Source organism: Chaetura pelagica, unplaced genomic scaffold (assembly GCF_000747805.2).
Source record: "Chaetura pelagica isolate M959 unplaced genomic scaffold, ChaPel_1.0 scaffold189, whole genome shotgun sequence".
NCBI classification, from domain to species: Eukaryota; Metazoa; Chordata; class Aves; order Apodiformes; family Apodidae; genus Chaetura; species Chaetura pelagica.
The window spans coordinates 3,697,441-3,725,165 of record NW_009970716.1 but is presented as its reverse complement, the minus strand read 5'-3'; the positions used below and the strand labels follow the sequence as shown (position 1 = coordinate 3,725,165).

The window sequence follows — 27,725 nt, the reverse complement described above, 5'->3', positions numbered from 1 at the left end:
CTTTCATATACATCTAATAGGGAACATAGGAATTAACCATGTGGAAGCTCTTAAATTTGGCTTCTCCAGAAAAATTAACATCCCTTCTGCCTCACCAAACCGTATTTTGGAAAACAGTAATGCTGCTCTTTGTACCTGAGTGCTATTCTGCAAGGTGAATATTCAGGAGTACAGTTGTGGTATCAGTGCTGGCATGGTGTGTGTGCCACAGGGTCTCATGCTTCAGAAGGCCTTACCGCAAGGGGGTGTTGCTTTTTAGCAATAGTTTATAGTAAATACTGCTATTTTATAGTCATTTAAGTGTTTATGGAACCTAAATGCCATTTTCTATATTCAGAATTGAAAATGTCTGAAGACGTATGTGATGGCATCTTGTCTGAAGAAAAACCTGAAGTAATGGAAATGCCCAGCAATGAGATACTGCCTCACAAGTTAGTACCACATCTTGTGGAAGGTGAGGTCTCGCATGAGTCTTCACATGATGAACATCAACAGGCCACTCAGAGTGCCAGCAATGGACAGGAAGGACACATATTTATCAATGAAAACCCTTTAACTGAAAAAATAATTGAAAGTCTGCCTTCCAATGGAGAGGCGACTGAAGACGTGCCCACTGAGTGCATTGAGACTGTAAGCCTTGATGCAGAACCTGAATCTGAAGAAACACTGCATGAACAAAGCAATCCAGTAAGTAGTACTTTCTTTTCCATAAAAGCCCTCCCCTTCATGCTTAGTAAGGACAGTATGTACACAAAAGCCTGGAGAGTTAAATGCAGAGAACTTGCATGGTAATAAAGTAAGTTAAGTTGTAACACCAAGCTTTTGGAAAATAGGAACAACTGAATTTCTCTTTGCCAGTATGATATGTATTTGGTCTTTCTAGCCTGCTTTCAGTGAAACTGTTTATACCAGAGCCTAAATCTAATGAAGAATCTAGTCCATTTTGTATTCATACAGTACTCCTGTGGTTTTGTTATCTGGATTTCTGGTGAAATCTGCTTCATTCAGTTCACAGAATGAACCGAGGAGAGGACAGAATTGAAGCTGCATGTGCATCACTGAATCTTGTACTTGCTGATTTTCAAGTCATTGACTTTACAAAAACAGTGTAGGGTTCACAAACCTGGGTGAAACTGCTAGTAGCTTTTGATTATTTCTAGGCCAGTAGTGTTTAATTTGTGATCCACAGACCTTTGGGAGTCATGTGAGTAATTGCAAGAAGTTAATAAATGAAAACTAAGATAAACAAGGCTTTTCTATGGTCTGCACATCATCCAAATCCAATACACATGACATAGCTGAAGATGGTCTCATCTCCACTGAAAAATTTTCAGGCATCCACAAATTGGAAAAGGTTAAAACACATCTATCCACCAGTGAGAAGGGCCTACCTGGGAGAGATTACAGGGGATCTGCATGCTGCAGATCTGATGTGGAATACTTCAGCTTTTGATTTTGAGTTGGTCATTTAGAGATTATATGTTACTAGAGACTTTCTTTAGATAGCAGTTTCTTAATATGATTTAAACACAGAATACTGGTAATTTCTTAATACCACACATTAATGTGTTTCCCTCAGTTCAAGAAGGACAGGGAAGTGCTTGAAAGAGTCCAGCGCAGAGCTACAAAGATGATTAAGGGAGTGGAACATCTCCCTTATGAGGAAAGGCTGAGGGAGCTGGGTCTCTTTAGCTTGGAGAAAAGGAGACTGAGGGGTGACCTCATCAATGTTTACAAATATGTAAGGGGTGAGTGTCAGGGGGATGGAGTTAGGCTTTTCTCAGTGATGACCAGTGATAGGACAAGGGGCAATGGGTGTAAATTGGAGCATAGGAGGTTCAAGGTGAATATCCGAAAAAAAATTTTTACTGTAGGAGTGACAGAGCACTGGAACAGGCTGCCCAGGGAGGTTGTGTAGTCTCCTTCACTGGAGACATTCAAAACCCACCTGGCTGAGTTCCTATGTGATGTACTCTAGGTGACCCTGCTCTGGCAGGGGGGTTGGACTAGATGATCTCTCGAGGTCCCTTCCAGCCCCTAAGATTCTATGATTCTATGAATGTGAAAGGTGGTCAGCACCTCCTCTGGCTATGTTTTTACTGAAGTCGGGAGTTAGGAGTTCTCTGTGCACAGCTACTGAGTTTATGCCTCTGAAGAGACTCAGGCGGATAAGTCTCTAACTCTGGCTCCCATAGAACTCAAGAAGGAGACAGGTTCCCGCCTCTCCCTAATAATAGTCCTAATAAACTTCTATGGCTTTACAGAATCAGGTACCTGAAGAAACATTAGGATACCTGTAAAGACATCTCTGGAGTTTTAAGCACTTCCAGGTGTTATGATCTTTCCATTCTGCTTTATTGTGCACAGAAGCTTGAAAACCATATAATACCTGAAAGTGTTTAAGATCCTATGAAGAATCTCTTGCACCTTTAGGAAATAAAAGACCTTTAAAAATATGGCTTTAGTGACCAAATTGTGAAAATAAAGGCAATATAAATCAGGCATTATAATAAAGCTAGAGAAGGGCATGTCTGCTCATCTGTTCACTGCACACATGTGTGCACCAGTATTAGCACCTTCCCAACCGGATGTCCCAGTTCTCCAGCTAGAAGTTAGGCTCTGCAATGTGGCCTGGAGAACCTATTATGGGGCCTTTCAGTCAAAGCCTGCAAGGTTAGTTTAACGCACAGAGACAGAGCGAGGTTTATGAGCATGGTTTCCTCCTGGGAGAAGAAATGATGAGGTGACAACAGTAACAACCCTACAGTGCCATAATAATGACACCTGTCACGCAAGGACCACTTTGCACAAAAGCTTAAGCATCTGCCAGAGGTGCTGGTTGACACAGTTTTTCTCAGTCACCATTCTGTGCTATCTCTCTGTGTGTTCTGTCTCTGAAATAATGTTCTTCAGAAGGCATTACCATTATTAGGGAAGCCAAGTATTATATTACAAAGTGCCTATCTTCAAAACGCTTGCTCTCCTAAGTAGTGGCACAACCATTTTTACTCGAATCATTATTTATTACATGCTAGATTTCATTGCCTGACAAGTTATTTATGCTTCCCCCTGACTTTAGGTAACAAATTTTAGACAAAGCAGTAATATTTTTGTTCTTATAGGCCACAGAATCCTCATCCAAAGGAAGTAGATGGGGGACTTGGGGGACTTGGGGAAAGTCTCTCCTGTCATCAGCTTCTGCCACAGTGGGTAAGTGTTCAATCAGTAAAGTACATGAAAATAAATAATAATGTGTTGTTAGACATTAGTGTTGTATTTTTACGATTCATAGACAGTTTTATTCTGATATGTTTGGTGAGCAATAGAAAGAAGGACCTTCCTAAACTGTCAAAGCACATAAATGTTTCTTCAGGTCAGATTATGGACAAAGTATTAGTCTTATTTGTAGGATTAGTGAATTACTTCATTGTGGCTTCTTCACAGAAAGGATACATAATCTGATACAATTACTATCAGCCAAAGGCTTATGGCTTCTGAAGTCAAAGCACACCACCCAAATTCACGCACATGCATGTTTGTGGTTTATACACCATGACTATGACTATGATCTATACAATATAAATGGACTTCTTATAGATCATTCCACCGTTCATTGACACCCAGTGAAACTGTTAACCTATCATATCAGGCTTTAGAGAGTAGAACAGCATATTGAAACATGGGCCCTGTAGTTCCTCTACTCTCATTTCTGGTAGTATGTCAGAACAAAATGTCCATGTGAAGACTTTAGGTAAAACTGAATTGTTGCACATTAAAAACTCACAGACAAAAAGCAAAACATGCGAATACTTACCAGTGGGAAATAATTTCTCACAAAGCAGCTGTTAAGCTGTTAACTGGTCACTTCTCATAAAGGATCCACAAAACACCTTCAAAAGATGAACCTAGGAATTAAAATTAATTGCTAGTTACTAAAAATAATGATTCAATAGAGATATTTTTTGTATGATCCCATATAAGGCTAAATAGTTTTCCTTCTTCTTCTTCTCTGTTCTATGGGCAATAAGTTATTTCTCTCTGTTTCTCAGAGAAGGAGGCAGCATTCCCATATCCTCACTGTTTTTTCAGTAACATCTGCACTCAAGAGCTTGTAACTACCTTTTCTTTCAGACAGTCCAACAAATATCTAATTAAACTCAGAATGGGTTTCTAAAATGTCTTTAAATTTACATAAGTGAAAGTTGCTACTGAAAATAACAGGTCTGCCTTGCCCAGCCGATATATTTCTTCCTTGTCTTAAGCTAACAGTAGCCTTCATGTTGTGATGTAGGGAGCTGGTTTATGGGACTGATTTAGAAAAGTACAAATGAAGTAAGAGTAAATGTAGACATTATTTGGATTAAGGTCCCTGCCACAAAGCAGATGTGATACTCGTCTACACAACAGCATCTGTAATGCGTTTGGATTAGTAGCAGTCACTGAACCATGCTTAGTGTCTGACACTAGATGTCACACTAAGGAAGTTATTGAATCTGCCTTATGAATGAGATGAAGAGTTTTCTTTTGTTTTTGAAAGGTGCAAGAAGTTTTGTTTCCCCTCTTGTGGAACCTCAGTGGAGTACATCTGCTGAAATAGTTGCTGGGATGATGGGATGGGAGAAAGTAGGCTCACTGTTATCTGAAGACACAACTTCTTTTTTCCTAATTTTCACTATTTTACTCTCTTTCAAATTGTATTCTTTAGTAAATCAGTAATTGCACCATTAAGTGCTTTAGCAACAGTGTTGATAAAACTCTGTGTTACCATTGCAACTAAGCCAATCTGATGGCTGGGAGTCACTGAAATGTGCTATCCTGCACCTCTCTTTTTCTTGCATGTTTCTTCCTCCTACCTATGTCATCACTCATGCTCCTCTGAGCTCCTAGCAATCCAGTTCAGGAAGGAAAACTGACATAAGAATAACTAGAGGAAGAAAAAGAAGAGACCAGCATTATGCCTATGCTATTATTAAAACTTTTTACCATTGCAGTGAGGTGATCTGAAACTAGTCTCATTTACTAGCTTAATTGGAGTTATTCCTGATTCACAGACTGGATAGTATAGGAATTATCAGAATCTAGCTTGTGTTTTTCTTTTAACTGCAAGGAAAAAAGTTTTCTAAGCTCTTGGAGTGATCAGTGCCCATTATGAAAATGAGCACAGTGGGGTCCCACTTTTTTAGCATACAAAAGCAGAGCACAGCTGGCTTTTCCACATACCTAGACTTCATACAGTGGAGGGATTCCCACCCCAGTCATCTTTAGGTTCCTTAGTTTCTCAGCCAGTGTCAGATGCTAAGATCTTTATCTTTAGCTTGAACCAGGTGATACTTCATCATTTTACCAGATAGAATTGTGGTCAGTTGTTCATCAGAATTGTCCCCATGGTGCAACACAGGTGACAAAGACTGTGTGACAGACAAAGATCTCAGACTCACCCTCCCTACCTGTACCACTGCAGCAGGCAGCCCAGTGGCTTGAGAGCACTAGACTGACAAGGGGCACCAGTTCCTGCACAGAATGGTTTAGATTTCAGACGTGAGTGTCATTGATCTGGCCTCAAGCAGATCAGGCAAACTCAAAGGCAGGCCATATTTTTAGGAACTGCTTGCAAAACCTCCCTTTTCAAATTAAAGATTCCAGCTACCAAGATGAACAATAAAATTCTGCTGAAATTGTCAGCAGCAGAAAGAAATCATCTAGGCAAGAAAAACAACAGCAACAACCCAGCAAAAACATACCTTCTTCAAAAAGTAAACAGTTAAGAATACCTGTTCACAGCTCTCCTGTCTGTGCAGTTACAGCGGAGTAAATGGAGATGCTGAATGTGTTCATAAGTTTACTGTATCAGCACAGTTGCCTTACAAATGTGTAACTACTGAGTTACCCAGTGTATCAAAAACAGTGCATCTTTATCTCTAAAATCTGGGATCATCTTCCATCTCTTTTATTTCTGTGCTTTTTGAATATACAAATAATAATTTTCATTTCCAAAGCAACATGAGCTTTTGCTGTGTTTGTGTATCTTAACAGTGCTGACTTGCTTCAGTTGTGGTCTTCTGATCCCATCTGGCTTTGTTGTTATGATCAAACATACAAACCATACAGCTTCGTTCAGCAAAACCACTCCTAGCTGACCTGAAAATTTTTCTCATTCTAGTGCATGTAACCACAGCCCTGAAAATGCTGCCTTTTATAAGTCTGTGAATATCAGTACAGAACTGTGTGCCTCCTTTCTTGGAAATACAAGCTTGCCTGCAAAACCATGAACACCAAATTACAGAATATAAAAAAAAAAAAAAAAAAAAAAAATTAGATACAGAATAAACCCTGGAAAATTAATCTGAAAATCTGTAACTTTCACACATGTTTAAAGTGAAATTTTTGCTTAATATTTGTAGGTATATAAAAAATTCACTACAGGAAGATATTATTTTGTTAGCAAATCTAGTACTTAAGAAAAATTAAGTCAATGGAAGGAATGGAACTCTTGCTCATTAAAAAAGTTGTGCACAGGAAAGGAATGTGGTGGACAGTATCTATTACATCAGTTTAAAAGAACATTTAATAGTTATTTAAGTGAGACTCAGGAATTTTTGAAGATTAATAGGTATTCTGATTGTTATGATGCGTGGAATATATGAATACTATGCACTGTTAGTAGTAAGTTTTCAAATCACATAATTTAAAATATGCTTCTGCTGCAGGTCATGGGATAACAGCAGTAAAGGAAAAAGCAGGAACTACCCTAGGAATTCATAATGCGAGTTCAGCATCTTCAGAAACAGCAGAGCCTCCTGCAGCTGAAACACCAATTATACGTAAGTTCAAGTTTACTGAAATTGGACAAAACTCTTTGATGCTGCCATATTAGTCCAACTTATAAAATTTTAAGATTTTGATAACAAACTCAAGTTTACCATACTTTGTAACTTGTAGAGCTGAAAGTATGCTGTAGTTATCTTTTTTCTTCTGTTAGAAGCAGATGATTCTCTGGACCAAAGCTCTTCTGAGAATATTCCTTCTTCTTCACCTGGATCTCGTGGCATGTTGTCAGCTATCACAAATGCAGTACAGAGCACAGTGAGTAATTTTAGCAGCCTTTCTGCTCTAGTCTTCATAATTTTTTGTGCAGCTTCACTGCATGTCCCGTTTAACAGGTAGAGGTTTTTAAGTTGTATGTCTTTGTAAAAACGGTTCTGTTGTAAGTCTTTTTAGAGTCTCTTCCATGGCAAAATAACTACTGAATTAAAAAAAAACGGTCACACACAACTAAGTCAGTCGCTACTTTGGCACCAGTTTAAGTTCTAAACTATATAAAATTCTACAAGTTCTTGGGAAATCTTCTTTTTTTATGTGATACTATTGTCTAATTTTTTTTATAGTTAAGTCCTTCCAGAGAAAGTGTAAGATTTCTTACCATTTTTGAAGGCAGAAAAATAAGAAAATACTCCATTTGCTTATTTTAAGTCTTTTGCTAAACTGTATTGTTAGGCCCTGGTCCTTATCTTCACCCCTCCATCTGGTTTCTGATTTCATGTTAGCCTTCCCAGGAGGTGGCCTGATTGCAGACTCAATGAGGCAGGTGCTTTTGTCTGTGGTTCTTTCCTAGTACACTCCCCATATATTTTCTGTGTGTTTCACTCATCCCTTTCTGGTTTTCCGTGTTTCAGCTTTCTCAAAATCCTGTACCATACTGCTTCCAGATAATTTTTGTGTCATCTTCTTCCCCAATTTTTTTACACACTATTACCATAGAAAATGTTTTTCCTCTGAGCTTTTAAGTGTGGTGTTTCCCTTGAAATTACGACAGACTTTAAGCATTGGCTAAAAAAGCACAGAAGACTTAAGTGCCCATGAGCATCTTTATGAAGTGGCAATTCTTTTTATATCCAGTTCACTCTGAGTGTTTCATCACTCTAATATCAAGGATTTTGGGAGCAGACTGAGATTCCTATGAACTATTCCTAAGACTGTTCCTGTAGAATCTGGAGCATCATAGGGCTTGTGAGACCTGCATATCAGTAAGATCACCTGTGCCTGGTATAAGATTTTCAAATAAGATAAATGTGCCAGCAAAAGCCATACTCTTTACAGTTCATATTAGCATAAAGTGGAAAGGCAATAACCACATTACATTATTTTATGCAGGGGAAGAGTGTATTATCTGGAGGCTTGGATGCTTTGGAATTTATTGGGAAGACGACTATGAATGTCCTTGCAGAAAGTGATCCTGGATTTAAGAGAACCAAAACACTGATGGCAAGAACAGTTTCCCTGTCTCAGGTTGGATTTATTTAAATACAGTTCTGTCAATGCCTTTTCAGATTATTTTCCCAGAATTTCAAATGCCTAAGGGAGCTGCTTTTTTTATTGCAGTAGGTATTGGCTAGGCATATGGAAACAAATATTATTATTATGTTTTCTCCAATTTCTTTTTCTTCACAGAACCACGAAAGATAATATAAAATCATATTTTCTGCATAATCAAATGTACAATAGCTGATTCTATTAAGATAGTATATGTGTTGATCTGTCATTACACTCTGGAGACAGAATCACATTGTTGGTGTTTTTGTAACAGCTGTAAATAGATACCTTCCAGCATAAATATGACTCTACTACTTTCCTTGAAAAAAGTACTGGAATGTGACATATGTTTCATTAGGAATTAAAGCTGCTTAAAGGTCTGTCTTAACGCCCATCTAAACTAATGGTGTCCTTACACAGTTGTGACTCATGTTTTAAAGTTCAGAGACACGATGAAAACAGAGCAGAAGTATAAGGCTGTCAGTAAAAAATTTTTGTAACTTGTACATAAAACCATGTGAGTGACCTTTTGAAGGTCGAGACTGAAAAATCTGCATCAAAATTCTTTTCTAAGAAATTAATAACTGAAGACAATATCACAGAAATTTTGAATGATGGGATAGTATAAGTGGCAAGAGTTCATTGGTATTCAGAGATTTAAATGGGAGTTAAGATGCAGTTCAGATGTATTTACCAGCTTTACTGTATCAAATTCATACAAGAGGCCATTCCTTCCTGGGAATAGAAAGGAGGAATAGAAGATCCTGTTCTATACACTCTTCTGTCCTCATACAGTAATAAAGCTGTATGAGAAGTTGACTCCAAGATATCCCCAAGTATATGGGGTATAGTTCTGCCCTGCCTTTGATAGAAGTCATACCCTTTTAGGCCAGTCTCTTTTTGTCAGTCCTGCTGTTGCATAAAATTGACTGTACTATCTGCTAAAAATGCTTTATCATGTTTATGTAGGTGCATATGCAAATAGGTAGGTAAGTGCTGAAAATAATATTCCCATTTTGTGTTTTGTGTTATGGATTGCACGACTCTTTAAGGCTGTATATGAAATTCTCCTTTTTATTTTTCTTTCATTGTAATTGGTGGCTAAATTTATTATGTGGTATCCATAGCTGACATTGCTTTTGAGAACATAAGCAAGATTATTTGTTTGTTCATTGTTTTTTTAAAAAAGATGGTAGCAATTGCCATTGGGAAAATCTACACTTAGAATACTACTTAAATATTTTATTAGAGACATTTATAAAGAAATAAGTTTGGTATTTCAGTTCTATAGGTGTGATATAGTCCCAAATTTTGTTACTACTTCTTAGAAAAGCAGAAAGCAATAAAATCTGTCATACCTACAGCACCACCTATAAAACAATATGAATGATTTATGTTTTTGCAGCTGTTGCGAGAAGCCAAAGAAAAAGAGAAACAGAGGCGGGCCCAGCAAGTGACAGTTGAAAGAACAGCACATTATGGACTACTTTTTGATGAGTTCCAGGGTTTGTCTCATCTTGAAGCTTTGGAAATCCTGTCAAACGAAAGTGAAGCCCAGGTACAGTGTGCAGAATCAAAAGGGGTGATAAAAATTTTTGGCTCTGCCAGTGCATATGAAATGAACAGTGAGTTTTTCATCAACTTCAGAGAAAGCTGGATTGGTCCCACGGGCCAGTCCTTGGCATCAGGAAATCAATCTCAGTACACATTAATTTAACTCCAGGATTAACTCAAAACAAAAAAGTTCAAAATTGCAAGTTGTTTTTGGTTAAGGCCATAGGTAGAATGTATTTTTCAGCTTGTGACACTATGCAGATGTATTTTCAGAATTTGCAAAGAGGTTGATGTATTTTGGTTTTTAATCAGACACTGATACTTAGATTCAGGAGTTCCAAACCTACTACACCTAGACCCTAGTGAATTGAAATGAGTTCCAGGTTACTTATTGAATCCCTAAGACTTCTTTATTGCATTGGATTTTAAACTTACCTAAGATTACCCAAAGATAGTACTGGAAGTGTACAAATGCTATATGACCCTCTGAAGAACATGCTAAGGTTACTAAGGTACATACGATAAATATCTTAATCCAAGCAGTCACAAAATGCACATTACAGTTTGCAATCAAACCATAGATTTATTGTTCAAAACTAATGTTCTGGGAGAAGGTAGAGACCTGATGATCTTGCAAGGCTGGTGTAATTTTTGTGATACTCAACAAATTTGTTGAGGAGAACTAAAAATGTGCCCACATTGGAAGGTTACAGACAAGATTTGAGCACAATGGAAGTTTCAATTTCTTAGCTTACTTTAGTATCAGGCTCTAAATTAGCAAGACATGCTAATTAAGTGCTCGTTAAGAAATGCTCTGGTTTGGTTAGGAATGCTTACTATCTTTTCTTTTACAGATTCAGTCATATTTAGCCACACTTGATAGAGAGCAGTTGGAGACTGTGAAAAATGATTTAATTGCTATAAAAGAGATTTTTGTTCCAAAGGAATCAGACAACGAAGTGGTGCAGGAACAGAAAGGTAATATGGAGACTTAAACATAAATAATTGTTAATTCAATATACAGTAATTAAAAAAATACAATCCCAACTATAATTTCTGATATCTTAACACTCTTCATAAGGTAAAATTAATACTCTGAAAGTTCTGGAAGCTAATGAATGCTTAATTTTTAATGTATATTGTACTTGAAGTGTGAGAGTGAAAATATAAATAACTACTAAGTTACTTTGCTGTATCATCATTCAAAGAAAAAAATAGGAAAGGAAAATAGTAACCTTTTGGATAACTGAGGTTTTGTTGCAGAACCTAGGATGGTGTAATCTGAAAGTTCAGAGTGTTTATCAATGCTTTTCTGTTTACCAACTTTGTCCTCACTTTGTGCCTTCCCTTGCTAGGTAGGGAAAAAACTAGAGTGCTATAAAGAGACTTAAGAACCTTGAACTTTTTGAAGAAAAGTCCCCTTGAAACACAGTTACAAAGCTGCTTTCTAGGTATTCTTGGGCAAGAGGTGGCAGTGGAGCATGAGAAAGAAGTTAAAGCAGCAGAAACATGCCATCCCTCTGACAGAGTGCGCAGCATTGAAGATACTGAAGACACTGAACACCATGACAGTCCATAGATCAGCTCCTCAGAGTTTCAATAAAATGGGCAGATGCTTTGGGCTGGGGCAAAATGGGCATCTCAAACATGTCAGGAGTTTTAGCATTCCCCAGAACAGGCTCAGAACAGAAAGAAAGGAACTTAAGTTAGAAGCACCATAGTTCATGACTCCGAGGCCTGTGAGATCCATACCAAACCTCTTCTAGCTGATAGAAACAATCCCGTTGACCTGTTTGAAGACTGGCTGATGCCATTGAACCATATTTTGTGTTTCAGAAAAATAGAAACATAAAAAAGGCATTTCTTCCATATCCTTTTGATCTTTTCAGGGGTGCCTTGCCCATAGCCTACTTTTTGCAAGTGGGTGGGAGATGATTTCTCTCCAGAAAAGTTAGTTAACTATATTAACATCCACATGTTATAGCCAGAAATTCTTTTCCACTCAGAGTTCTCTTTTTAGCAGTGCATACTTGGTGTACCTGATGTCTCTCACGAGGAACTTAATATTTCTTCTTAGAGGAAGTGGCCACTGTTCAGTATGAAGTCTTAGTACTATGGGTTTTTTTATCCCTCATTACTCTTTAAAACCTCACATTCCCATGTGGAGCTGTGAGAAGAAGAAGTCAAGAAAAGTATATTACCTGCTTAAGAGTGAGGATTCATGAGGTGTCTGTTGTTCTTTAATTTCTGTGGGAAATAGTTATTTGCTTCGAAAGCAGCCTCTAGGAAAAGCTCTTTCTTACACAGTGATGTTTTCTGGCTGATGTTAACTGGCTGGAACGAAGGCAATGAGCACCTTAAAAAATAAAAATAAAAATCAGTGCGTGCTGCAGGTTTTCCCCTGCAAAAGCAAACCAGCAAGCAGTGAAACATCTCCTCCTCTCCGTGACAGCGGAAATAATAACCACACATATGTTCCCTCCACCTCACAGCTGAATGGGTGTACCTTCAGGCTGCAGTTCAAAATTACTCACCTCCTTTAGTGCAACCAAGCTCAAGGTTTATTAGTATTTGAACTACAGATAAATTTCATGTATCAGTATTAAGTTAGATAAGTTTTTGCTCCACTGGAGGACACCAAAACAATAGAAAGATTAATCACTTCTTGAAAGTAGATTTCTGTTAGTGCTGAGCCTTGGGTCAGTCTGCTAACCTAGGACAAGTGGACTTTACTACTTTCTTCAGCCTCTTACCCCTCATCTGTTGTACATGACAACGCTGCATTGATGGTGTCCTTAACACTGTGTAGTGCTTTGACATGTCCCTTCTAGATGTGCCCCAGTCTGGGCACCTTTCCCAGTCACAAAAATATATATTATCTTCATTGAAGTCTTGTGAAAGTGAATGAAAGTTTCTTATGATCCTCCTGAGTCAGGAAAAACAGACCTTTTCCTCAATGTCTTAATGCATAGGATTTGAAGTGTATTCATTACATGCATTTACACAGCAGAAGTGTAAAATCTTGTAAAACTTAAATAATTCCATTAATAGCCCCTTACATGGCAATTGTCTGCCATTTTTAGATTAAAAAAATATCTGGCACCTTTCCATGAAATGTTGTATGTGATTTACATGTCCATTTCCTCTCATGGAGTGGAGTTCTAATGAACAGTTGAATGTTTCATTGATACTTTATTTTGCCAATCCTTACATAATTTAAGTTAGATTCCAGTGATTCACTATTGACTATGCATAGTATTTTGGTCATATTTTAAAAATAAATTTAGCTTTGGGGGTGGGGGGCACATCAATATGTGTCCTTCTGGGACCACACTTGATCTTTAAGGGTGTAGGTTTGGGTTGTGTATTTTTTTAAAAACTGGAATTGTTTACCTTATATTATTTGTTGGGATTTTAAACATATTTCTGTGGCATAATTAATATTACCACTAAGAAAATGTCCTGTGTGTAATGTTCCCAACATTTTAAACATCATTTGGCATCCAGCATAGGTAAAAGACCAGAAAGTTTAACAACAGGTTGGCTGATCAGGATTAAATGCAGCTCACATCTTGCTGTGAAGAGAAGGCTTCATTCCAGTTTGTGTTCTTAGCTCAAAAAAGTTAATGCAGTTAAGATCCTGTTAAGCACATTAATAGGTTTTACACTTATAAAATCAATTCAGTAAACCATATGCTCTTTTAATAGCATATTTTAAATACAGAATTATATTTTTTTTACTTAAGCTAGCTAATCTAGCAAGATACAGCAGGCTGGGTTAAATTCTGTGGTGGTATTTTGAGTTTTAATCCTGTTTGCTAAAAAGTTGAAAGCTACAACTAACTTGCCTTCAGTAGGTTTTTGATTTGTGACTCCTAGCTCAATAAAACTTGTGTTTTTTTCCTTTCTGTAAGGAAGCCATCCCCCCTACAAGAGACAGATATTAACTAATGGTGCTTGAAAGTTTACATCTTATCTAGCCACTAAGTAATTGAAAAAAGTTAATTATCACTTATTGCTATTTTTTTACCACTTTCTTGTCATCAAAGTAATGTTATTTATATGGTGTCATTTGTTAGTGCTTTATATATTTACCAAAGAAAAAAACTAGCTGGGAGGAAAGCAAGTACTTTGCATTCAAGTGTTTGAAAAAGGTGGCTGTTTGTTTCATGTAAACTCGCAGGATCCCTTCTGACCCTAGGCTCTCAGGACGTCATTCAGAGATGTTAGTGCTGCTTTTAGTTTCTACCATAAACACTTCAGTCCTTCGTAAGGAGAAATTACTGCAGTGATCTTTGGAGGACTGTTCTAGGAAAGAATTGGGGCTTGACTTTGTTCTTGGCAACTTGGAACCTGGAATCGTAGGGGTTTAGTGTCTTCACATAACATTCAGACAAGTGGAAAATCAATATGAAAAGAAAGAAAAGAAAGATATTTTCTGACACAAATAGGAGAAAGCCAAATGTATACCCTTCTCTCCAATGTCTCCTCTCACTGATTATTCAACCCTTTCATGTATTTTTCACTGCAGCTTCTTTTTGTTTCAGTTGTTTATGAAATAATGAGAGGAGAATATATGAAAAAGTAGCTTTTGCCTACATTTTTAAAGCCACTAACACAAAAAGTTGCATGTGATGTTAAGGGAGTTGGTAACCAAAGTGCGTATTGAATTGAATATGCCAATTATTGACAATTTTGTTAATTTTGCATTGATTCAGTCAACTGCTTATCAGTTTTCAGCATGCTGCAGTTTATAAAACAAATTGGCATTGTTCTAAGAATAAGTGAATTCAGTGTATCCAGGAGGTGCTGAAAATCCTATTGCCAAAAATTTCCTGATAAGGACAGCGGTGAAATGAACTCTGCATCGCTTTGGCCTGCCAGAATACAATCTTCTTGACCTATTGCCCTGCTGTTAAAAGGAAGGCTCAGTCTCTTCATCACTGCAGGTGAAGAGTTCTAGTTTACAATCCCCAAAGATGGACACTCTCTTTACAAGTAAGTAGGAGATGTCCTTTGCTCTAGGTAGAAAAGTGCCATCTGAGTGTCAGAATACACCACCTTTATGCATGTTGCAAAGTATTGTGGGATGCAAAACATTCTACCAAAATCCCCAAACTCACTGGAGAGTAATGGCCCACCACTTTCAGGCCCAGTACTGAAGAATTGCATAAAAATGGACATTTTCAGTACTGGGGACTGTGTGGGAACTTTGACCTTTTTGTGTCATCAGGCTAAAAAAAATGCATTTTGCATATTCCACCAGGAAATGTTAATGAGGATTTGAAACTCAGAAAGTGCAGACAAACAGAACCAGTTGAAATACCAACTTTTAGGAATTTAATTCGATCGTGTTAGAACACAACAACCTCAAGTACTCAAAGGAATATATATAATAAAGATTAAGTTCAAATCCTAGTGATACTTTGCTCATAAATTTGTGAAATGAAAGTGCAGATTTTTTTAAGGCTTGTTATTCCAAAGCAGAACAGAAAACATTCTCTGTTTAAGCAAAGCTCAATCTCAAAATAGAAAGAAAACACACCTCTTAGCTGTGGCTTGCAGACAGAGCAACAGAGGACATCTTTACCAGTGTGTTTCTTCTGAAACTTATTTTTATCTGGTAGTTTTTATACCTTGGTTTGAAAGAGTATGTTAGCATCTCTTCTTTGATTGTTTTGTGGGTCTTGTATTTTTATCAGAGAACTAGGTATCATGTAGCTTCTGCTCCTGTTACCTGTTTGTGAAACTTAGTGGAATTTAGAATGAGGTGGAAAGAGTAGTCAAAGTGTCAAGATAGTGTATCTGGTTGTACAGGTATCTCTGTTGCTTACCCTCATCTTTATTTGAGGGTACACATGCAGACACCCACACACCCCTTTCTTGTACCACTGTCGGTGTTTATGTATTCGATTGTGTAAAATATTCTAGTGATAAACACCCTAAGAAAAACTGTCTTGTTTTTTCTTGCAGCAGATATGGGAGAAGAGTTTGTCAGCATGCTGACTGAACTGCTGTTTGAATTACATGTCGCTGCTACTCCTGACAAACTTAATAAGGTTAGCACCTGTTAGGGAGCTTCCCTCTGCTTCTTGAACAAAGACAAAGAGGGAGGGCTTTGTTCTGAAATCTAATACAGAGAATCTCAGTTCACATTGCTGGTCACATTTAAACTATCAGGCCCCTTTAAAGGGGATTCATCTGCTGATCTTAGGCTCCGATGAATGTTTATCTCTCTTAGCTATGTAGATAGACCATGGATAATTGCCTTAAGTTGAGGTGATAACTTATTTTAATTTGACTTCATGTTAAAAAAGAGACATAATAAATTTCCTACTAACCATAACAGTAATCTGAAATAGTATAAAACTTCAACAAGGCTTTTCCACTTTGATCAACTGGGAATGCAGCTAAAGATACACTGACTTGTTTTGTTTTGTTTTCCTTTAAGAATTTAGTACATCTTTCTTACCTCTCTACTATTTTTTTTCTTTTTTTATACCACCTTATTTTTTTTTATTTGGGAAAAATATTCCTCTGCAAATTCTTTTGAAAGAACTCATAATGCTAAAATATTAGTAACTTTGCCTAGTCTATGTGTTGGTTAGGAATATCACACCTGTAGAGAAATTATCCATCTTGAGGGAGTTAGAAGTGCTTCTCCCTGCAGTTTCTTACATGTGTGCTTAATAAATGCCATGCAGGGGCTTGATACATTTAAACTCCTGAATGTAAAAAAGAAGTAATTAAATGTATTGTTAATTAATGTTCAGGAACATAATTTGATATTTCCTATTTGAACTGAACATTGGGTTTGGGTTCTTTGTTTGGCAGGCTAGGAAAAAAGCACATGAATGGCTGGAAGAAGCCAGTCTTTCCACCCCAGTAGGTGTAGCAGAGAAGCTAAAAGAAATACCTGGAGAACCTGCTGAAGAAAAGACTGAAAAAGAAGATAAAGTCGACACTGATAAACCAGAAGGAGATAAAAACAAAACTGTGGAGGTAAAATAGCTTTGGGAGGATGTTTTATTAAGCAAATTGTCATACTTTGATAAGATTACTTCTTTATCTTTGTGTGCTGGTTTTATATTTTTTCCTGGAGTCAGCTTGTGAAATCTGTAATGCCGTAGTGCTAGCTAGTATTTTTTATCATTGCTGATAAAAACAACTGCTTTAATTGGGATTATTATCCTTTTTTACTCTGGAGATTCACCTGAGGGATGACACAATACTTTGGCTCCATCTGAAAGTAATTATGACTTATTCTAGAAGGGCTCTTTGTTAAGACTAGGTTTAAAAGTCTTGTGTTAGAAAATGGGAGAGCCTTACTTAGTTTCTGTCCAAATAAATGGTAGACTTGTTCTTACTAATTTTTCAGGGTGAGTGTAAGGTCTGTATTTTATAATCAGTGGACATTTAATTTCCCAGTATGTTTTGTGAGGATGACATTATGGCTGATAGTACTTGCCTCTGTGTATGGTCTTACTTCAAATTGAGACAGAGAGGGTTCCTGTGTTTCAAATTCTTTTATATCCATATATCTATATGTATATTAGTCACTATTGCTATAATTGGCTATATTATTCCCTTTCTTTATTTTAAGAAAATCTACATGCTGTCCATTGAAAGTCTGGCTGAGGTAACTGCTCGTTGTATTGAACAGCTTCATAAAGTAGCAGAACTAATTCTACATGGGCAGGAAGTGGAAAAACCAGCCCAAGATCAAGCAAAAGTACTGACAAAGTGAGTATTATGTACTTCATATATGAACATTCAATATTTACCTAAAATCATGAAGTTCCATTCAGCTTTTGTCACTTAAAGGCACAGTAAGTTCCATGGCTTGAGAAACAGCATGGGCTTTAGGGATCTTGGTGCTGTATTTTATCATGTAATTAAGCTACATAGGCTACCTGTCATTTTTTGACAGGGCTAACATGTGAATGTTTACAGAAACATGCCCTATTCAGGGACTGAAGGTTGTTTCTACTCCAGCAAGTGAATGTACGTGCTAATTTGAGTTGCATTTCTTGTTCCCTCTGCACAAGATACTGTGCTAGCACATACAGAATTTGTTTTGAGAGTGCATAATGCAGTCGTATTATCTGCTGATAGAGTTTCATTATCTGCCAAAATTATACAAAAACCAGTCTATTGTTCTAAACAAGAAGACCACATTAGTCAGCAACTTCGTAGTAAGCTACAACAAAACATACATAAATTCAAGAAACCAGGACTTAGTCAGTTCTACAGATTCAGTGGGGTTTGACATTAAGATGTTGTAAGCACCTCAGGCCTAAGTAAGTGAAATATTTACGCAGGTGTTTATCCTTGGGAATGCTAGTAACAATAGCAAACTTCATAGGAACACTTCTACTTGATCAGGTGTTTTGCCTGGTACAGTTACAGGGCTTTTACCCACTGACAAGACAAGGGTGTATTTTTATATTTGTCTCTTCTTTTTTTTTAACCAGTTTAACAAGTGCCATGTGCAATGAAGTTTCATCTTTATCAAAGAAGTTTTCTGATTCTTTAACTACAGCTGGGGTAAGATAACAGCATTTTCTGTGGAATTCGGCTTTTTTAAGCCCGAATAGTTCACTCTTGAAACAGAAATTATTATCTGAGTGTGATGGCTTTACATGAGATGCCAACAAAGAGAGCACTTCTTTCCTCAGGTAAAGAACAGAGAGCACTTTCACAGCAGATTCCCTGTTGGAGAGAAAATTTATAAGCCTTAATAGACTGCAGTGTGTCCCCTGCCTTCTAAATTCCCTCTTCCTAGACACATTTTCCCATTTTTCCTCATCACCACTCAACATTTCCTATCTTCTCATAGTGAAAGGACCCCACATTTGAAGTCACACAATTTTATATTTTATTCTCCTACTCAGCCTATCTCTTTTGAATGTGTTTCTGTAGAAGTCAGAACACACGCAGTACCTTAAGATGATTTCTTAGCTTTTGCTAAATGCCATGGCCTGGGGTCACTATGTTTTCAAAAGGTTTAAGAGACTAAAAAGTCTGTTTGATTGTCCATCTTAAAAAAAAAAAAAAAAAAAAAAAGGCAAAAGAAACAAAAAAAAACAACCAAAAACTACCCCTTTGTCTTGTATTTCAAGATACTCCATTTAGCTGTAACCATTTGTCTGTGAATGTTTTTGCTAGAAATAGTATCCTGCTTTTCAAGATGTTTCAAAGATGAGTGACATCTGAGTATTCTAGCAGGATTTCGAGGCAATAATTGTGCTGTTGCTGAAATTGTTCTGTAAACATCAAAGAAGGACAAAATCTGGCTCTCCTAATTACTCCATGAAAACATAAATGTACATCAAAGGAAATTTTCCTAGTTCTAAAAAAAAATTCTTTTAGTATCATATACAAAAAAAAAAAAAAAAAAAAAAAAAAAAAAAAAGGCAAAAGAAACCAAAAAAAACAACCAAAAACTACCCCTTTGTCTTGTATTTCAAGATACTCCATTTAGCTGTAACCATTTGTCTGTGAATGTTTTTGCTAGAAATAGTATCCTGCTTTTCAAGATGTTTCAAAGATGAGTGACATCTGAGTATTCTAGCAGGATTTCGAGGCAATAATTGTGCTGTTGCTGAAATTGTTCTGTAAACATCAAAGAAGGACAAAATCTGGCTCTCCTAATTACTCCATGAAAACATAAATGTACATCAAAGGAAATTTTCCTAGTTCTCCCTTGAGCTCTTCCAGTGCATCTCTGAGCAAGTTTTTTTCAGAGTTACTTCTGGAGAATATGATGCATTTGGTTGCTTTTATTCTGAATAATTTACATTCCTTCCCATTACTAGGGGAGAAACTGCTTATTTTGTATTTTGGGATTGTATTTTAGCATATATTTGTGTGACTCTTGCAATAAATACATGCACAGACATAATATTTCATGTGTAATTTATTTTTTTTAAGATGGCCCAGCTTATAAAACTGGAAAGTAAAGCTTTCAGAAGCATTGCAGTAGGTTTTGTTCTTGCCAACTGTGTACTCAGTTTTTGTGGACATTTGTGTGTAAACGTAAGTAACTGAGCACAAAGAGAACTCCCGCTGCCATAACACTCCCCAGAAGAGAGGTTCAGGGTGGTCTGGTGCTCTTCATGTGCTGTCCCATCCCTGTAGGCTTTTGGAGGAAGATGTGAGCCTTCTGCTTACCATGATCAGTAGGAATGTAAGGAACACACAGGACTGTAGAAAATCTACATCTTCCTGCATGTCCCAATGATTCAACCTCCTCCTTTACCTGCCAACAGCATCCAGGTTCACAAACACATTCCAGTATCCTGCAAAGTTCATTAAGCTGTGGGAAACTGAGGAATGGCTTAGAACAGAAAATCCTGCTCTTTTCAAACACAGTGCCACCCTGACAGCTGTATCTGTGTAACTCAGACACTGGTGGTAGAGCTGCCTGTACACAGTGTCTGTGATGTTTCTGAGGGAGTAGTAATGCAGAATTAAGAAATAATAGCTTTGCTTTCCATGCAAAATTTCTTTCCAACTTTAATTTACTGATTCATACAACCGATAGTTTTTTAATTGATACTACTCTGTTTTGCAGTTTATTGGCAATAACTTAACAGTGCATGCCATAGTGGATTTTCTAGTAATGGACAGTACAATTGCTCTTTCCCCTAGCTGTCTTCCCTTTGTTGTGCCATCTTTCTCCAAATGAAAATTAAGGTATTTCATATTTCTATAAATGTCTAATATGAAAGCTACAGAGTTTTAAGTGGACCTCCTTCAGTTACATTAAATGATACTGTGTTTTCTTCATTCTAACGAAGTTCACTGCTTGGTATTGGAAGGAAGCAACTTTTGATGGAGGTTACTGTCCTTCTGGAAAACCACAATGCACAGAGCAGTGAGAAATAAAAGAGGAAAGAACATTTGACATTTTAAAAAGAGCTGACATATGTTGGTTTTCTAGGGGTTTGATTACTGTAGCCTCTGATAATGTCACTATTCATTGTACCCATTTTTATTTCTAACTGGCAGTTGAGAAAAATGCTATACTTACTGAGCTACAGGTACTGGCCAACCTGCATTGTCCAGCTCAACATCTACCATCTCCAGTTTGGGGAGCTAATCTAGGCCTTTCATTTCCACCTAATCACAGATTTTCACTAAACGTCTAATAACTTAATTATCTTTCTGACCTGTATTTCTTCTTGTTTCCTTGAAATCAGCTACAGGGTTAACACATTTTAAGGGAGATGAAAAGGGTACTAGCAGACAGATGGACAGATAATATCATATAAATCTCATAGCTGTAGGAAACCAGGCAATTTGAAATTCTATGGTATTATATTCTGAATTAATGAAAAACTAAAACCGTGGGCCTTAGTTTGTTGTACTCAGTGATAGAAATATGTAGGGTCTGCTGAAGTGTGTGTGAAATCTAGACACAGTTTTGAGGAATACTGTGATAAACAGTCTGAGTAAGAATCAAGGTGAAGCAAGACCTTTATAGAATTCATAAAACCACTTCTCAGATATCAGTATATTTCTGTTAAATGTATTTCTTGTCCTGACATTTCATTCCATTTTCTGGTTTACAGAGCAGTACAAAGGCAGAGGTTCTCAACCCCATCATTGACAGTGTGCTATTAGAGGTAAGGCTTCTCTTTGTTCACATTAGGAAGTATTCTAGGAAAATTATTTTGAAATGAAACAGTCTCATTTATGTCTGAAGAAAGTACTACATTAAAAATAATGACAATGTGTTTCAGTGCCCAATCATAAACCTCTTGATTTTGTGTTCAGCCTCTCGCAGAAATACTGTAGTAGTGATATTGCATTTACTGAGGATTCTTCAGAACTATATGACTGAAGTGAGACTGCCCAGCTCTCATGGTCTGCTGCTGTTTTGGTCAGACAGTTTGCAGTGTGCTGTTTAGTCCTTTTTGTCATCTTCACAGGTTGCTTGGGATAAGTCTGTTCTTACTGTTCCGTTACCTGCTTCAAATCTTGCAAAGTATTTCTTACTCACATAAAGTTTCAGATGATGTTTTTCTTTAAAATTTGAGTTGCAGGTATGCTACAGTATTTTTCCGTCCACAGGCATTGAGATTTCTGCAAAGATTTACAATCTAGCACCAGGCTTGGTCAGTGCATAGGTAACCATGTGTCAGATGTCACCAGAATGTTCATGAGTGATTTATCAGACAGTCATGATCTATGAGTGACTTCTTCCATTAGACACCATGAGCTATTTTTCATCAGGAGGGTACAGCAAGTAAAACATGCCCCAGTTTTACTGAGGAGAAAAAGAGGTCAAGAGGGAGTTACATGCTTGCAAAGTACTAACGTTTACCTTCTGCAGCACAAATTCTTTGAACTCGGCTAATTAGGTCGCATTTCTCTTTAAATGCAAATAAGCATATAGTAGTGACTACAAATTGTCATTCTGTGTCCTATAGCTGTGGTCCCTCAAAAATGAAGAAAATTGCTTTACAATAGCAAATTTTGCACTGTAATAAGAATACCTTTAAGGAAAATCATGGCAAGTTGAATAGAGCTGTGGTAAAGATTACTGTGCAGTTCCTTTTGTTATAGGGTAAATTTGCTGTTGCAGCTGATAGATGTTTTCTGAGCTCTAAGAACTGGAAGATCTGAGAATGTCCAGAATTTTGGAATACAATCTTTTGTACCTCTTAACTCCCATATTTGTATACAAATATGTATTAGTACAGCCTAGGTTCATGGAGTATTTAAAGTTGCTATACTGCTCAGTGTTAGGCATTCCACTAATAGTACTATGTGTTAAAGCCATTAGAATAATTCAAACCGTTAATATCAGTGACACTTCTTCCACCTACAGCAAATTCAAAATCAGTTATTTTGATGGAGACACTAGCTGGTTTGTATTTCAAAAGTCAAATCTGCTTCTGAACACGGTAGCATTTTATGCTGCTTACAAACAGAACTCCCCAAGAGTTCAAACTGAGGGGAAACTAGGTTTTTACACAGTTATTTAAGCTATGCTTATTAGCTGTAAATGGTTGTAGTTTATTGGTTTTGTTATATAGAGATTCTAAAATCTTGTGTGAATATTAATATATGCTATATATGCTATATGTGCTAATATATGCTTGCATAGGCTAATATAATATGATGCAGATGTGAAAAAAAAATCGTTTATTGTAGATGTACAATGTAAGTCCTTAAATATGTGACAGCTGTACTGATCAACCACACGTTTTCTCTCCCCATTAGGGCTGCAACAGTACTACTTATATTCAGGATGCTTTCCAGCTATTGCTTCCAGTTCTGCAAATTTCACACATCCAAACCAATTGCTTGAAAGCACAAGAGTGACAGTTTCCCAGCAGTTGTCACCACGGGGCTTAACAGAAACCACAGATGTGATGTATTTAATTTATGCAGAGAGGGGAGATGGTCTGAGAGAGCTCTGGCCACTTAGAGTCCTCTGAAGACACTAAACGCAGTTTTGCACGTGCAATATTGAGCAATATTTTCAAGCTCTTTCAGACTTCAAAAGTAGTTAGTAAAGTGAGCAATTTATTTTCCATTTGAGTGAATATCCTTTACATTAACTTACACTGAAGTGTATTGACTTAAACATGGATTCTAAACGTTGACCCTTTCAGTTGTAGACGATACATGAAGCAAATTAGAACATTTCAACCCGAATGACCATTTCCATTGTTTGCATCCTTACTGTCAGTTAAAAATGTATATTTCAAAACTTGGTTTCAGTGTTTAATTTTAGCCAACATGAACAATTAATTGTAGTGTTCCACTTGTTAAGTATTATTTACAGTAGCAAATAATAACTTCATAATAATCTGTGCCAATTACTTAACAGTTTGTGTTGAAAGAGTTGTACAATAATAGTCATTAACTTTGCTAAATTAAAATTATGGAGGGTATGCATGCAGAATTATACTCAACATTTTCTGAGCCAATTAAGAGTATAGGTAAAGCTCTATATTTTGTGACCCACAATTTTATATTTTTATGCTTATTTTTAATTCCAATGGCTGAATAACATTGAGGGCCAAAGAAATCTTTTTAATATGCAAGGAATATAAAATTTCACTTTTTTTTGCAACTGAAACACTGCAAAATAATATTTTCTCAGTTGTGTTGCCAGGTTGGTGCTTTTGGGGGTTAATTGGAGCTTTAAACATTATGAACCTTTCTATCAAACAGAGTTACTGATACTGACAATTCAGAAATATGGGGTTTGGGCATTGAAAGGAAGTTGTGAAAATAAGTTACAAGACAATTGCTTTGGGTGGGAAGGTCGTATGTCAGAGCAATCACCTTTTCTCTGAGGCAGTAGCTAGACAGGACATAACTGAGCAACAGGAATGACATTTCATACTAATACCAGCAACCCTGGTATTTTGTCCATGTCCTTGGCTTAAAGTCCTGAGCTGTGAACCTCAGGGTTTGTTTAGGCTGCTTTAACTCATAGACAGGAAGAAGCTTCCAATATTTTATGTAGCCTGTTCTCCTGGATTTTGTTTATTGCATTTCTTTCAGCTATTTTTTATTTTTTATTTCTTGATACACTAATGAATTGTATTTAAATGCTTTTTAATTGTAGTTATCATCTGACTGTGCTTAATCATGGAAGCATAGTTCATACATCGTAACATTAATGAAAAGGAGCAGGAGGAAATACTGTCCTGTTTGTCAGAAATGACAAGCCATGTATCAGCTTTGCACATGGCAACTTCTGTGAGTCCAAATAAGGCAGGACAGAAAGGTGTGTTTGTGTCTTACATTGCTGCTGTCCCAGTTTTGCTGTCATATGCATTGTGACTTTTCTGTCTTTGTTGTTCAGAGATGAAATTTTCACTGTGCCTGAAATGATGTTTCTTGCGCAAAATCTATTTTTATGCCACTCTGTTATTTAACAGATTTGAAATGTCTTTCTGGGCAAGTAGAATGGGTACAGTCTTCAACAGAAGTTAGAAAAAACCTTGCAGCAACGTGAACAAAAATAAGGAAGCCCCTTAGCAGCTGAAAAGACAAACAAGGCTTGACGTTCATTGGTATTTATGCCTGGTTGAGCAGCTAATGTTACTACAACATGGGAGAAGAAGGAACAAGGAAAATGCAACTGGTAACCAGACTCACTATCCCAAAGCTACAACACAGCTCCCACCAACCATTATATCCATGTCATATCCATGCATTACAAAATAACGCTTAGTTGATGGAAAACACTGCATCATACCAAATGTTTCTCTGGCTTCTACCCTTTGGGGGGAATAAATGTCCTCTTCCCTAGTAGTCTTCTCTGGCTGCTGGAAGAGACACACAGTGGTGCTTACTTGACCAGGGGTCATTCTTCTATATATAGTTTTACCCAGAAGAACAGCTGCTCAGTGCAGGTTACTGAGGACCATCTACTTGCTCCATACACTTCATTGTGAGCAGATTTCAGTGTTAAAGATCTGAACATCAGTGAAACAATTCAGTAGCTTGTAAAAAGGCCTGTTTATTTAAAGTGTTTTTTTCTGCTGTTCTTGTGCTGGCAGGCAGAATATAATACCTCGTTTAAAGCTTGTTTATTTTTCAAATGAAGACTTCCAAGAAAAGTCTAGTGGTTTTGCCTATCAATCGTTGCATCCTGGGTTTATTTTTACTTTAATCATTATTTTTCATCAAGAAGCCTTTCTGTCCACCTTGGAGGAGAGCTCTGCATCAGGGACCTGTAAAAGTGGTATTACTGCCAAATGGGTCATAGAACACAGCAAAAGCTGTTTCCGATTGTTCCTATGCTGAGTCAGTGTTTTAATGGATAAATTAATTTAGTTACTTTTTCATATGGGTCTTATTTTTTCTTTGAAATGCAGTGCAGAATATAAAGTGTTAAGCCTGTCAGAAAAGTGTGTTGACCAATAGTGCCCTTTAGCAGAGGCTGGACAATGTAGTATTAGAAGCCTCAGGGGAAAATGTTTGAAATTGCTATGGGGCATTCTTAAGACAAAGATGGTTTGTCTGAGATAGTCCTTACTAGCAGTTCCACTGTCTTTTTTGAGTTATGTATGTATTGAATAAAGTACTTTACCCCAAAGTAAAAGAAGCTACAAAAAATAATGTGGGCTAAAAGTGTTTGCATCTCTACAATGTGGGATAGGAAATAGGGCAGAATATGAGCATAGGGATACTGCATCTGATCTCAGATGCAATAATCTTGCCCTAGGAAAACTGAATGTTGTATCTTTAAATAAATCTTAAGTAAATAATATTTTAGTAGAAAAGTACTATGTGGATATAACCAGAATATTTTGCTTACACTGGTTTGTGGTTTTTCTGTTGGTCAACTACATCACTTGAGATACTGAACTGAGACAGTACACTAAAAAAGAACATCTTGAAGAATAATATGTTGGGAGGATGTACTCAGTGAAGTCTTTCAATTTTGGATTTTGTGATTTAGCTTTGGAATGATGAGTGTGATCTTACTTAGTCTGACAAAAACAGACATTACCTTAAACTTCTAAGGGAGAATGTTATTTCTTTCATCACCACCTTTTCCAGGTCAGTGCACTGAGTGTGCCATAGCACTTGTTAAACTACTAGGTTTTAAGTACTTATTTAAAAAATAACTTATATTATGAAAATTACCTGTTCTCTTGAGCTGTTCTGTTTTTCATGTCATTCCATTCACTTAAGAGCACACCTCTTTATGCAGAGACAAAGGAGACAGGATTTTGCACTTGCTAAATTGAGAAATGTATCAAGATGAAACTCAAAGCTATGCCTGCAAACCTACAGTCTTGCAGATGATCCACTGTTACAGGTCATCGCTGAAGAGTGAGTTAAACTGTTAGAGAAGTAATTTGCTGTACTTTACTTGTGTATTACAGATATTCCCTTTTTTTTTTTTTTTTTACAGATATTCCTTTTTTTTTTTTTTTTTACAGATATTCCTTTTTTTTTTTTTTTTTACAGATATTCCTTTTTTTTTTTTTTTTTACAGATATTCCTTTTTTTTTTTTTTTTTACAGATATTCCTTTTTTTTTTTTTTTTTACAGATATTCCTTTTTTTTTTTTTTTTTACAGATATTCCTTTTTTTTTTTTTTTTTACAGATATTCCTTTTTTTTTTTTTTTGGCAAACAAAACAAAGCAAACTGTAAGTTGTTTGCTGCTTTTTGGGGTATAGTCTATTCATGTGTAAATATCTTTTCCCTATTATTTGCTCCTACACTCCAGCATCCATTGCTTGAGACAGCTGAACAAAAGATCTGTCTCTTCCACTTTTTTCATGCTGCTTAAATCATCCACTGCAGCCATTAATACCTTCCTCTAAACTGTGCCTCAATCATACTATACAAAATCACAGTGGTTACAATTTGATGTGCTTTTTAATGATGTTTCCAGTGTCGCCCACCAGTCAGGATTTAGAACAACTTTAATGAGTCTGAAGCGCAACAGTGTTTTGAGTGACAAATACAGATTTCCACCTTTTTTCAGTGAAAAGAAGTGCTTTTTATTATACAAGCAGTCACCCAGCTCACAGGATTATCTTTGAGGCATTCCACTTCTATTTCAAATGACGGGCCTGTCCTTTCTGTTAGTCTGAAAAGAATGTAAAGGGTGGAAAAATACTTTCCTGGGTTCTTTTAAAAACCATCTCAGAGCAAGGCTTAATGTGATACTATCAGCCAGCCTGACCTACTTTGAAAGCCCTCTGGACTTTAAACAATTTTTTTTCTGTCTCAGGTCCACCTTTTTTGCTGAGAATATGAGAACATAACCAGCTGCTTTTAGTGTGCAACCTGTAAATTTTCCATACTCTGACTGAAGCATTTATAATATCAATGAGGGTGTGCAGCTTTAGAAATAAAAAATGGAAA

The 27,725-nt window shown here is 36.8% G+C and overlaps 1 protein-coding gene across 1 annotated transcript; it reads left to right on the top strand.

Moving 5' to 3' along the window:
- The first annotated feature begins 345 nt into the window (after nt 1-345).
- Nucleotides 346-23,199, top strand: FAM114A1 (family with sequence similarity 114, member A1). Its single transcript, XM_010006118.1, has 13 exons — nt 346-687; nt 3,123-3,210; nt 6,708-6,821; nt 6,980-7,083; nt 8,152-8,286; nt 9,716-9,868; nt 10,719-10,842; nt 15,838-15,923; nt 16,699-16,866; nt 17,468-17,607; nt 18,339-18,411; nt 21,441-21,494; nt 23,098-23,199. The coding sequence occupies exons 1-13, from the start codon at nt 346-348 to the stop codon at nt 23,197-23,199; spliced, it is 1,683 nt and encodes a 560-aa protein (XP_010004420.1).
- The last annotated feature ends 4,526 nt before the right edge of the window (nt 23,200-27,725 follow it).

Coding starts and splice junctions, on each gene's coding strand:
- FAM114A1 (XM_010006118.1), top strand. CDS start 346: ATGTCTGAAGACGTATGTGATGGCATCTTGTCTGAAGAAAAACCTGAA. Junction 16,867..17,467: donor ATAAAAACAAAACTGTGGAG/GTAAAATAGCTT, acceptor CTTTATTTTAAG/AAAATCTACATGCTGTCCAT. Junction 18,412..21,440: donor ATTCTTTAACTACAGCTGGG/GTAAGATAACAG, acceptor TCTGGTTTACAG/AGCAGTACAAAGGCAGAGGT.